This window comes from Ciona intestinalis, chromosome 8, assembly GCF_000224145.3.
Source record: "Ciona intestinalis chromosome 8, KH, whole genome shotgun sequence".
Lineage (NCBI taxonomy): Eukaryota > Metazoa > Chordata > Ascidiacea > Phlebobranchia > Cionidae > Ciona > Ciona intestinalis.
The window spans coordinates 2,532,363-2,544,226 of NC_020173.2; the positions used below are offsets into that span (position 1 = coordinate 2,532,363).

Below are 11,864 nucleotides of genomic sequence, written 5' to 3' on the forward strand. Positions count from 1 at the left end.
TATGGTATGGGGGGGGAGATGGGACACCTTTAATACATAACATCCAAATAGCCTGATCGTGTTTTGAACAATTAACAACGGTCTGTGGAAGTCGTGAGGATACGGTTTTATAATTCATTGAATGTTCTTTGTTTACTACCAAATGGAAGAAGAAAACTAAACGAAAAGGTGTCCCATCTTTCCCCACTATACTATAACTTATTTGACAAATGGCACGACTGTTAAGTATTCCGTCAGACTGTAAACATAGGTAAAACTACTCAATAATTTAAGAGATAATATTTTTAGAGCATTCCTTGTCAAATGTAAATATTCTGTCTAACTCATTTTCGACTTCGCTTGCTCCTGAATAAGTTTATTTCCTAATATATTTTAAACTAGTTATACGGTACACGTAATGGACACCCTCTAACTGTTTAACAAATTCGTATATAGAGTCTCCAAAAGCGTAATGTATTAAGTGAAATTACCAACCTGATAATCTGGCTAAAGATAGTAGTAATAACACGATAAAAGTCTCCATAATCAACCACCTAGTAAAGCTACATTTGCTAAAGGCCTTAAGCGTACGTTTGGTGGTTTAATAGTCACCTGCATTGGCAAACATACGACGTGCATGGCTTGTTGTCTTTGCAAATAAATGATTGCAAAACACCACATATCAATCATCGGAGATTATTAAAAGAATTTACGGAACATGGATGTGACGCCTGTTGTTCATTAATGATTTTTTGCACGATATATTTCCAGCTGCATTCCATATTTATGCAAGTTAACAGTTTGGGGAATGGGAAGATAGGGACATCTTTTCGTTCAATTTTGTCGTCCTATTTCACAGTAAATGAAGATAAATTAAAGAATTATAAAATCATATTCTTACGACTCCCACAGACCATTGTTAATTATTTAAAACACGATCAGAATATTTGGATATTATGTGCTAACGGTGTCCCGTCTTCCCCCCAAAACAGTTTTTAAGAAAAAACACTTTTAAGAATTTAAATACAATAACAAAGGTATAAACTACACATCTACGCTTTAACGTCAAACCAATAACCAACACCATTTGACCAGCAACGCAAAATAATGGTTACAAAAAATTAGACAACTTCCCCACTTACGTGACGTCATCCGCTGACGTCAGATGAAAATACAGCAACACAAAAAAGGAAAAAGGGACAGAAAGATAAATGCGGGAAGAAAGGCCATAATAATTCTTCACGTTGTGAGTTATAAGTCTTATTATTATGCAACGAGTTATATAATTTTGAACAAGGAATATCGTCAAAGAGGTAAATTAAAACTGCTTTAACATGCCGGCGAGTCAAAAATTGGTTAACGAGTTTATATCTATAACAGGTAAGCTTCTTTTACTATACCGTATGTTATTTTGCCTTTAATTCCCGTATTTTCGTTACTATCATTATATTTTTCGTTAAAATTTATCGTATGTATACAAATCGTACACAGAATGCATATTATTTTGTTATATACATATCGTGTTTTCTTTAGGTAGCGATGAAACAACTGCAAATCATTTGCTCGAAGCCTTTTCTAACAACTTAGAGTTAGCAGTGTCGAATTATTTGGATGAAAATGCGTCAAAAAACAACTCTGAAAACGGTAATTTTAAAATGCAGTTAGACGTATTTCTGTTTTTATATGTATTTGCCCTAGGGCAAATTTTTCATTGCAAAATATCTATACCAAACCTTAAATATAGTCCATATATGGGGAAGATATGGACATACTATTGTTTAGTTTGTCAAATTATTGACTTTGAAAACATCTTTCCATTCCAGGTTCCGCAGCATCCAAGAACAATAAAGATAAAGTAAGAGCACCAATCCCACAAACCAGAGGTATATTTTCCAATACAATTCAGTTGTTTTCATGTTTACTTTTAGTTGTCAAGTAAAGTGGTTGGTTTTCACTCCCAACTAAAATATGCTCAAGGTATTGCAGTGTGTGGATAAGAACAACTTTACAGTTCTTGGAAAATCCTTTGTTTGAAAATATTAGAAACCACAATTTTATTTCTCGCATCGGCAAAAAAATTCTCTGCCAACCTCTTGTATAAATTTAACCATGTGGTGTATGAAACAGAACACTCTTGTTATAACGACTGTCGTTTTCCGGCCACGAGAGGGTAAACTAGTTTATATCCATTTATTCAACCACATGTGTACTTGTAATGTGTTTTAAATTACATGGAAGAGAACATAATATGATATGACTTATCCTCGCAACTTTAAAAATCATAAATGCTTTCATTAGCTTATATTGCAAACGCTCTAACCACTGTCCATGACATTGATTTGGTCATAGCCCCAAATATCTCAAATAACCTAAACAATTTTCTGCAGGTGTCCTTGTGGAAGAGTCTCATACATGGACCCCAGCACCCCGCAGAAGACAACATTCAGTTTTTGACGGCTTCCGTAATTTTAAAGCAGAAGCAGGTTGGTTTATTGGATGTGCTTCAAGTTTTAGATTAAAATTCCTGGAAACTTACTGTTGCATTTAGAAAATATCATAAATTTGCCACAGGACAGTTAAGGTCTGTGAAACAAATGTCTGCTGTACAACGCTTATGTGAACAGTTAAGGTTAATAAGAGCATTTTAAGCAAAGTTTTAGGTGTAATTTTTTCTCAGTAATTTTTCAGAGTTCTTCAGTAATTTAAGATTGAGTTGATCAATAAGAAATCAAATGTTATAATGCCAATTTTGCTGTAATTCCAATGTAAACAAAATTGTTGGAAAACGTTTTCATTCTTGATCTCAATATAGATGATACAACAGGTTCTACGGACAAGAACGTTAAAAGATTGGAAGATTTATTTCGTCCACCGTTGGATATGATGCATCGTGGTTCCTTTGAATCAGTAAGTTGATGGGTAGTGTTAGCATAGCTCAATGCTATAAGCTTGTAGTTGTTGTATTTGTTTTTTTTTCTATTATAAGCATACTTTTAAAATAACTCAACAGTGAGCATGATGTGTATAAATACACCGTGTGTGTCTGGTGTATAAGAAGACACTTATGTTATAACTCGACAATGAGCATGTGGTGTATGGATATACCTTTTGTGACCAGTCAGATGTATAAGAAGACAGCCATGTTATAACGTGTCAGTAAGCATGAGGTGTATGATTACAGTTACACTACGTATGCCCAGTTTATAAGAAGACCCAATGTTATACCTTTTGATTGACAGGCAAGAGAAGAAGGCACAAAATCAAAGAAATGGCTTCTCGTAAACATTCAAAACACAAAAGAATTTGCATGCCAAGTATTAAACAGAGATGTTTGGAGCAGTTCTTCCGTGAAGACGATAATAAAAGAAAACTTTGTGTTTTGGCAGGTGTGTAATAATGTGTTGGGTTCAAAACTGTAAGACTGTGATATAAATGTCGCCAATCTATGCTGCTATTTAGTATTTATAAGAGTAATAGGGTTAGCTAGAGTTTCCTTATATTTTGAACCTTCGTTGGTTACTTTAAAAAAAGTAGCAGGCTGGCTTCAACTAAAGTCCATGTAGTAGCAATGGGCTTTGGGTAACGGGTCAAAGCTAGCTTCAATCCCAAGACCCTGCTGAACCGCATTACTCCTTACTGTTACCCATATAGATTAATAAGTGTTTAATGCAAGTCATTATTCAACATTGTATGCAACCATTTTTGTTAATTAAATATTGATTTAAGGATCAAAGTTTTGCCACGTTTGTTAATCAAGTGAAAATAATTAAAATAATATCAAATCCTTACTTTACATTATAACACATCATGTTCTTCGTAGGTCTACAGTGATAGTTCTGAAGGCGAAAGGTTCATGACGTTTTATTCAATAAATGGTTGGCCTCATGTCTCAATACTTGACCCACGTACTGGGGGAAGGATGGGCGTGCTAACCAATATAACAAAGGATTCTGTGATACAAGAAGGTGATTGTTATGTATAATGATGGGGAATGTTGTTTATTACAAATGCACTGCAACTGGGTAGTACATCTTCATATTGAGTGTCATAAATAACAGTTGTGCAATAATAAAGTAATGTAATAACTTTCTAAAATCATTCTTTATATGAACACTGTTTTAGGTTTTTTTTTTTATTCTTTTATATAGTGTCTTATTATTATGCAAGGGGTTCTTAAAATACATAATGAACTGCAAAAGAAAAATACATATGAACTGCACAGTAAATATAGACCATTGTGTATCATTTAGTCCGAGCATTCCTTGACGGTCACGGAACATTAGACCCTGAGGAACCACCAACTAAAAGAACAAAGGTAAATTATTACTGATTACATCATATATGATTAAATGAATTTGAAAACATAAAAGTTTTGTTGGTCAAAAGCATATTAATTATTATTTACCTGTCGTATGTAGTTACTTTATAACGATGGTTCTGTGATTTTAATCTTCAGAGAGACATCCTTGATGCAAGTGAAGACTCTCAGCTTGCAGCTGCGATTGCTGCTTCACTGAGAGAGAATACGGCAAAGAAAGTCGTGGATTCTGAATCAGAATTCGAAATTTCATCTGAAAGTGAAGATGAGAAGAAGAATTCGGAAGAAAAGGATGGAAACAAGGAGCAAGAAGATCAGAAAATTAAAGAGGATGTCAAAACTGAACAAAAACCGCGAAAACCTCTCGTAAAAATTTTCCCAAAGAAAAAGAAACCAAATGTTGAGAACTCGAACTCTGAAAAAACAAGTGAAATGTTTTCTGCGCCAAGTAAACAGGTTGAACCAACAAGTTTAAATTGCAATGGGAATTCACGTTCCACAAATCCTGTTTCAAATGGAGCTTCCAAATGTAAACTTGTGCTGAGATTTCCAAATGGAAAGAGAGATATAATCACCATGTATGCGTCAGATACACTGAAGGTATGTTATGTCACAGATTTTGCTTAGCTGTATGATTAAAAAGTATAGATGTTTTCTTTTTTATCCAACTTTAAAGTTGAATCAAAGTGAATAAAATTAAACTTTGCACTCTTATGTGTATTATCAATTTGTCAAGAGTTGGCCTTTTAAAACTACTGCCTGGCAAATCCGTTCGCAAATATTTTGACATTTCTCAGCAATCACGGCCCTATATAAATGCTATAGGGAAATGCAAAGAAAAACCCAAAGCATGTTACAACCATTGTTGGGAACTGGTAGTGTAGATACAGTATACTCCCCTAATACATAATACAGGTCATAGGTTTCTCAACTGGTACCCAGTGAATTTATGGAATAACAGAGCATGTATAAAGGGGACACAAGTGTTGTTGTGCGTATACCCAAAAAAGGTTAAAAAAGAAATGTTGAAATCTAATATTCTAAATCCAAAAAATATTCTTACAGGATTTGGCTCACTTCATATCAAGCAAAGACTTTGATTTAAAATTTTACGAATTTTTAACAAATTTTCCGCGAAAAAAACTTTCTTCGATGGATGATTCTATTACGCTTGATGCTGCTGGACTTTGCCCACAAGATACTATTTTTATACAAGAGAAGTTATGAATACCTGTCATACTACTGGTTTTAACTGCCGCAGTACTTGCATATGATGTTTATTGTACTATTGTGACGTGGACCTTTAAAAATTCCTTTCTGAAATCTGTGCTACACAAATTGCAATATTTTTCTAAATAAATCTGTACAGATGATACCAAAAAGATCTTTCTGCCTAAATCTGTTTGCTTGTCCTAGTAACTGAAGGATATGTGGTTCAAGACTTGATGCTGCCATCATTGGACATGTTTGTTCTGAAAAACAGTCCTCCATAAGATCATATACTTACAAAATCATTAGCGAGCATAAGGTGTATTATGTCATGTGTAATTTCAGTGTTATGACCAAGATGTCTATGTTATATACATTATACATATAGAGTTGAATCCATTAAAACAGTTAAACACTTATTCCATTTAATACAGTCTTAAGAGCAAGATTTAGGCCAGACTTTACACATCGCACATTTAGCATATACACTAAATATATTGAACGTTGTAACATTTAGTGCCCAAAACACTGATAATATGTGATGTATTGTGTGAATAATAGGTTACATACCAGCACATTGACTTGAACCTGGAACCCTTCTGCTTTAAATCCAAGTCTCTATTCACTTGAACAATGACATGCTTCGTACACAAGATGTTAGTATTATGACTCATAAGCTGAATGGTGACATGAATAATACATTTGTAATGTGGCATTTCATAGTATTACCAACCATGAATATTATACAGTGTGTAAAACATTAATTGCACTCTTTTTTCTTACGTTTAAATCTCACAGCTACCTTTAAAATAGGGCTTAATTTGTCAAAGAAATTTAGTTAAAGGTATTTTTTTACACAAAATAGTAAAGTAGAATTGCCAAGAGGTTATTACTTATAATTACATTGGAAAAACATCAAAGTTAACTGAGTAGCAAATGCTAATATACATACAGCAGTGCTTCTCAACCCCTGGGTTGCCAAAAATGGATCATTAGTTCAATTTCAATATGTTGCCTACTACAGTGGCTAATGTAGCCTTTTACTATGATTGTAAAATTTGCGCAGTTTTAGAAATTGTGTTGCCAAAGTTTTAGTAATAAATTAGGATTAATTTTACTTAATAAAATACAAAAAATGCATTGGACTGCGGTCTTAAAAAAATGTCAATTAAGACAAACCAGTAAATATAAGTTAACACTTATCTTTGAGCATTTTTTGATCATTCATTCATCCTTATTATTAATTTTTGGGATGTGCCACAAAAAAGTTGAGAAGCACTTATATATATCATATATGCTGTGGTGAAAATGTAAAAGTTAATCAATTTATTAACAAACTATGATAATGTCTCTTTACAATAGTCACAGTAATTAAACTCTCTTTAATCTTCGTAATCAAATCACATTTCCTTTTATATAAATCTGTACAACCATATAGTATAGTTCTATGCAGCTCGTAATAATAAAAGTTTGAATTTTAAAAAGTTAGCTTCCTTGTTCTGCAGTTGGGGGTGGGGGGAAATATGCAGTGGACCCTTGTTTTGTGGATGAATCATTCGGATTTCCATCTATTTGGTCATAAGAGGGTGTGTTTGGACCTGTACGATGTCACATATATATCAGTGTACTCATAAGTAATACTGATTTACTTACCAAAGTTAATATTATACTGACCCCCTCTGTCACTGTACATTTGGTACAACAAGATTGTTGAAAAAGGTTTCAAAATCAAATTGAGAATCGCCATACCTGGAAAATGTTTTAAAATCAAATTAAGAATTACCATGCGGCCAATGCTTATGCCAATTAATGGGGTATTCATCTAATTAGGCGAAAGTATATTCAAATTTCCATTAACATAATTATGGCACTTTGGCACAGTGGTTAGTGCTCCTGCCACTGCCCAAGGATAATGGGTTCAAGGCTCAACACTGCTATCATTGTGGTTGTTCTGGAGCAAGACACTTAACAGCAATTGCTCAAAACCCAGTTGCCCCTATTGGTTATATAAATTGTCCGATATTTATAATAAAAATTTCTGTTACCTTATACTTATTAAACCTAGTTAGTAGTTACATTCATTTAAAAAAAAATCATTTATGTACTAACCCGCACTGAACTTTGCTTGACCTACTGCATTGTAAGGTGGAAAGTAAAGACTTAAATTAACAATATCAACTATTACTGAACCAATCTGCATCACAATAAACTAAGGAAATATAATAATAAAATTATTAAATTCCTGCCGAAGCGGGTAAGTAATTCGACATTTTATTTGTGTGTAATGAATTTAGGTAACTTGTTTTATCCTGGCGTGAAGGAAAGATGACTGTTCTATAACTCAGGTGTTCTGTTTCATACACCTCGTGGCAGCTTACGAGTTACCACAAATGTAACTTTGTGAGTAATTGTTATTTTTGGAAGGTGGATTTTTTATTTTTATGTATGGCCGACAATTCAGACAACTCATTAGTGACCACTGGGTTGGAGACTTGTCGTTTTCTGAAGGAACAGGATTTGAAATTGCAGACAGAAATACACAATTTTAGAGAGTAATTAACTCAATATCATATTATGACTGTTATCTTACCATAAACACAGCATCAACCGATTGTTTATCTGCCACTGCCCAAAAACCAACAATTAATACACTCAAGTTTGGGTAAAGAAATGAAGATGGCGCCCAACCAAGCGTTGTCCTGTAAGAAAAATAAGAAAAGTTTTCTAAGTTTTTTTACAAACTTTTACAAATCAAAGTTTCTTGTCACCATTGATAATTGATGTTGTCATAATACCCAATTACGGAATCCTTTAGCTGCTGAGTGCTGACCAGCAAAGAGTGTGGTTTCAAAATGTTTCTAACACCTCACTGTCGTCACTAATACCTACTGTGTATATTTTTTTATGCGAAAAAGTTGGGTGTTTCGTTCAAGTCAAAAATCAACTTTAAAAGTGTGCGAAAACATGCTTTATCTTTATTCAACCAAAAACTTTACTGGCCATCAGCTAAAAAACTACCCAATTATTATTAAAATCCACATAATTGTCAATGTCAAATATGAACTCATTTTTAATCTTAACTTACCACATTACTAAGATCCAATGAACAAGAACAATTGCCTGAAACAATTTAATATATTTTGTGATAAAATTTAAACCAGTATACCAGGTACAGTAAGCAATCAAAAAGAAAAATACGGTTTTGAAATTTGAGAAATATGAATAATATATTAATATTATCATTCAATATAAAGTTACCTATTTAAACATGATATTTAAGGATGATATTGCTTACTTTAATTGAAATTGAAGGCATTCTGTATCGTTTGTCTGAACCGTATTATCGTTTGCTCCTATATATTTACAACAACACACAACAGGAAATAAATGGGTATGTGTTGTTGAAACTGTTTCCTTACACTCTCGCTACTATATGTCAAGTAATTTAAATATATTAGCTTTAGAATTAATAAAAAATGCAACGAGAAATCATACACTGTCTTATGACCTAACCATAACGTATGTCACATGACAGGCAATATTAAAACACCAATGCTCTGTAACGTCGCGCGTATATGCTGATAACTTTAAAAATAATCATGCATTTCTAAATCACAAATACACGAATAAAGAATGAACAAAAATTGTTTTATTTTTTGTTAAATATTTAACTTAAGTTATTCTTTATTTTGGGTGTTTCCCACCGTTAAAACACGTGATTAACTTTTCGCTGTAACGAATAAATTCAACTTGAATGCGAGATTTAAATTTCTTGTTGTTAAAATGCCAAACTTTTTACGTTGAGTGTTTTATTTACAAGCATAATATACGTACGATATAAAGACCACAAGTTGGGCAGGAAAGTGACTGCGATAAGAGACTGTTACCATATAAGTTAGCAGTTCTAGAAAAGAATTTTACTAATATTTTGTTTTTTTTTGTGTGTTGCATACAAACTTGACGTAATGTACTTTTGACTTCTAGTACACTTATATATATATGTCTTTTATGTTTACAGCATTTTTAAGGACATTCTATTACAAAATAAAGTGTCATTTTAGATTTTCTAATGTCGTCCATTAATCTAACGGCTGAGGAAAACGCGAAATTAAAAAATGAAAAAACTCCAAAGTGCAAAAAAATCGGCACAAAACCTGTCGAACATGAATCCCACCTCACAGCTGCGCAGTTCAGTACACCCAAGAGCTCAATAAACTGTTCTGACACAAGTGTTTGTACAGTGAACGAATCAATTATACCAAACCCATTTGAAAACCCAAGCATAATTGACAGTTTGCTTCAGCCTTCATGCAGTCCGTCCATGAACTTCTCAACGTCTCACCACTCAAGGAATATCTCAAACAAATCTCCAGGCAGTTTCTGGACCATTGACCAGATAGCTGTGCTCAAACCAACAGAAATCGATCTTTCAAAACTTCACGAGCAAGAAAACTTTGTAAAACTCGACCCTGCCTCAGAAATGAAAGCTCAAAGAGCAATTGATGATTTTTTTGCCAGTACAATCAATATTACAAGCCCATTTTCATTATCAGATAAACCACATTGTGTTGCAATCATATCTCCTTCTCCTTCATTGAAGAGAAACCCACAAAGTATAAAACGATCGGAAAACTCAGCTGCAAAACGAATCCCGAGCAAAATCATGGAAGAAGCAACAGAATTTCCTTCGGAGACAAAATCCAAGAACCAAGTTACAACATCCACACAAACCACACTGACTATTCCATCTAATGTTGACATAGAGAAACTTCTATCTCAATTTTACACATACAGTGATAGTGCAAATGACAGCCAAAGTGAGAGTCTTTGTAACTCATCGCTACGACGAAAATTATTCTTCCAGGATGTTCTTGAAGATGAAGATTCCTTCCATGACTCCTGTGGAACAACATCTGCTCTTCCTGATCTCCAAGAAGAGATTTCCAAAACCCCGAAATCGAAAATAAAGAGCATAACAACACCCAGCACATGTCAATCTCATTTCTCATCCAGCCCTGTAGTTGGAGGACGAATGTTTGACCTCGGGTCACCTGACTGCCGTCCAAACTCCAATTCTCGTGGACGGAAACTTCTCTTAGGCAGTCCTTCCCCATTATTGGGCCAATATGAAGATTCCATGGACACTTATAAAAGCTGTTGTGACACTTCCCCACAGCTCCATAACCTTGATGCTGACTTGGATATTACTCCATTGAAAGATTCACCAAGCCATAACATTCCACAACACTCCAATAAGTTTGTATTTCCAAACAACAACGAAGCCACGGACAAACCTCAATTCTTACCTCACAAAATATCTTTGTGCTTGACGAGTGAACTCTCACCCATTAAACTACCTGAACCAAAAACTACAGTTTCCTAAATTCTTGGCCCTTATATACCCATGTTATTTCTGTGATTTTAAAACTTTGCCAATACATTTATTTAACAGTTGATGATATTTCCTTGGTTTTGGGGAAATCGATAAGACAACACTGTTTATATAAGATATAAACACTGCTCCATACTTACTAGTGTGGTTAAAGCAACACCAAGACATAAATAAAAAGCTTTAAAAACTGTCACCTTATACATTCTTCTATACTAAATTCAGTTGAACTAAAAAGTGAAAAATTTTTGATACGAATTTCTCTTCTAATATTTTTAAGCTATTTATGTTAAAGAGATTATAAAACTAGTAATGGCGATTTTGCAATAAATATCTTTTTCCACAAAAGCTTTGCTTATTCTGATCACAAATTCCTTTGGCTTTGTCAGGGACTACTGGCTTAAATCTCAGAATCCTTAACATGCCTTATGTGGGAAAAAATCATGTAGCATAAAAACTCTGTTGTCCAAAAACCAGCAAAGATGAAAATGACCTAACACATATATTATATACAGCAGTGGCTGAAATCCAGATGGTAAAAAGCTCTAAAATATTAAACGTGAAAGCAAGGGATTGTAAAAATTCCACCTTTTTATGTTTGAATTATTATTGCTTTAGGCTATTTCTGATGAAATAACCCATATACAATGTGTATAATGACTCTAAATTTGCTGCTTATTTTTTCTCTTAAGTATTTTAAGTAATATAACCTTCTTCACTATATTCGAAGATAGAAATAAACAAAGTTGTTTATTATGAATATCATGAATGTCCCTGCAATTGAATAGTCTGGTGAAGGTTTTTTTCTTATATTTATAAAAGCTATTTTATTTATTTCAGCTTTTTCTTTGTTTCTTTCATCAGAACAATGTATTTGTTGTAGGAGACAGCAAGCGATACAACTGATATAAGAATGAACACAAGTATCACCACATACTCCCACAACACAAATGACCTGCGTGTCAAAAT

General features: G+C 33.5%; 5 protein-coding genes across 6 annotated transcripts in view; 2 read left to right on the forward strand and 3 right to left on the reverse strand.

Annotated features, from left to right (window-relative positions):
• Positions 1 to 721, reverse strand: part of LOC108949674 (MAM and LDL-receptor class A domain-containing protein 1-like) — a 14,701-nt gene extending 13,980 nt beyond the window's left edge. Inside the window, exon 1 of the mRNA XM_026835615.1 lies at positions 475 to 721. Within this exon, the coding sequence (XP_026691416.1) occupies positions 475 to 523 (49 nt within the window). The 5' untranslated portion in view covers positions 524 to 721. The remainder of the gene's footprint in view (positions 1 to 474) is intronic.
• A 455-nt stretch (positions 722 to 1,176) lies between these two features.
• Positions 1,177 to 5,681, forward strand: LOC100175903 (UBX domain-containing protein 7-like). Of its 2 annotated transcripts, none has more exons than XM_002131393.4 (10): positions 1,177 to 1,359; positions 1,513 to 1,623; positions 1,803 to 1,862; positions 2,367 to 2,462; positions 2,792 to 2,886; positions 3,219 to 3,365; positions 3,800 to 3,944; positions 4,230 to 4,294; positions 4,436 to 4,897; positions 5,363 to 5,681. In XM_002131393.4, exons 1-10 carry the CDS (start codon positions 1,314 to 1,316, stop codon positions 5,522 to 5,524), a joined length of 1,389 nt encoding a protein of 462 aa, XP_002131429.1. In that variant the 5' UTR covers positions 1,177 to 1,313; the 3' UTR covers positions 5,525 to 5,681. The 2 variants fall into 2 exon arrangements, with proteins under 2 accessions (XP_002131429.1, XP_009859288.1); XM_009860986.3 differs by having other exon boundaries at positions 2,804 to 2,886.
• Positions 5,682 to 6,145: 464 nt separating this feature from the next.
• On the reverse strand, positions 6,146 to 9,021 carry LOC100186094 (type-1 angiotensin II receptor-associated protein-like). Its single transcript, XM_002131375.4, has 6 exons — positions 8,802 to 9,021; positions 8,592 to 8,626; positions 8,097 to 8,205; positions 7,616 to 7,715; positions 7,160 to 7,255; positions 6,146 to 7,104 (listed from the first exon to the last, which is right to left on the reverse strand). The coding sequence occupies exons 1-6, from the start codon at positions 8,820 to 8,822 to the stop codon at positions 6,992 to 6,994; spliced, it is 474 nt and encodes a 157-aa protein (XP_002131411.1). The 5' UTR covers positions 8,823 to 9,021; the 3' UTR covers positions 6,146 to 6,991.
• Positions 9,022 to 9,500: 479 nt separating this feature from the next.
• Positions 9,501 to 11,243, forward strand: LOC104265898 (protein aurora borealis-like). Its single transcript, XM_009860987.3, has one exon. The coding sequence runs from the start codon at positions 9,576 to 9,578 to the stop codon at positions 10,887 to 10,889; it is 1,314 nt and encodes a 437-aa protein (XP_009859289.1). The 5' UTR covers positions 9,501 to 9,575; the 3' UTR covers positions 10,890 to 11,243.
• Positions 11,202 to 11,864, reverse strand: part of LOC104265958 — a 3,426-nt gene continuing 2,763 nt past the window's right edge. Inside the window, exon 6 of the mRNA XM_009861152.2 lies at positions 11,202 to 11,320. Within this exon, the coding sequence (XP_009859454.1) occupies positions 11,202 to 11,320 (119 nt within the window). The remainder of the gene's footprint in view (positions 11,321 to 11,864) is intronic.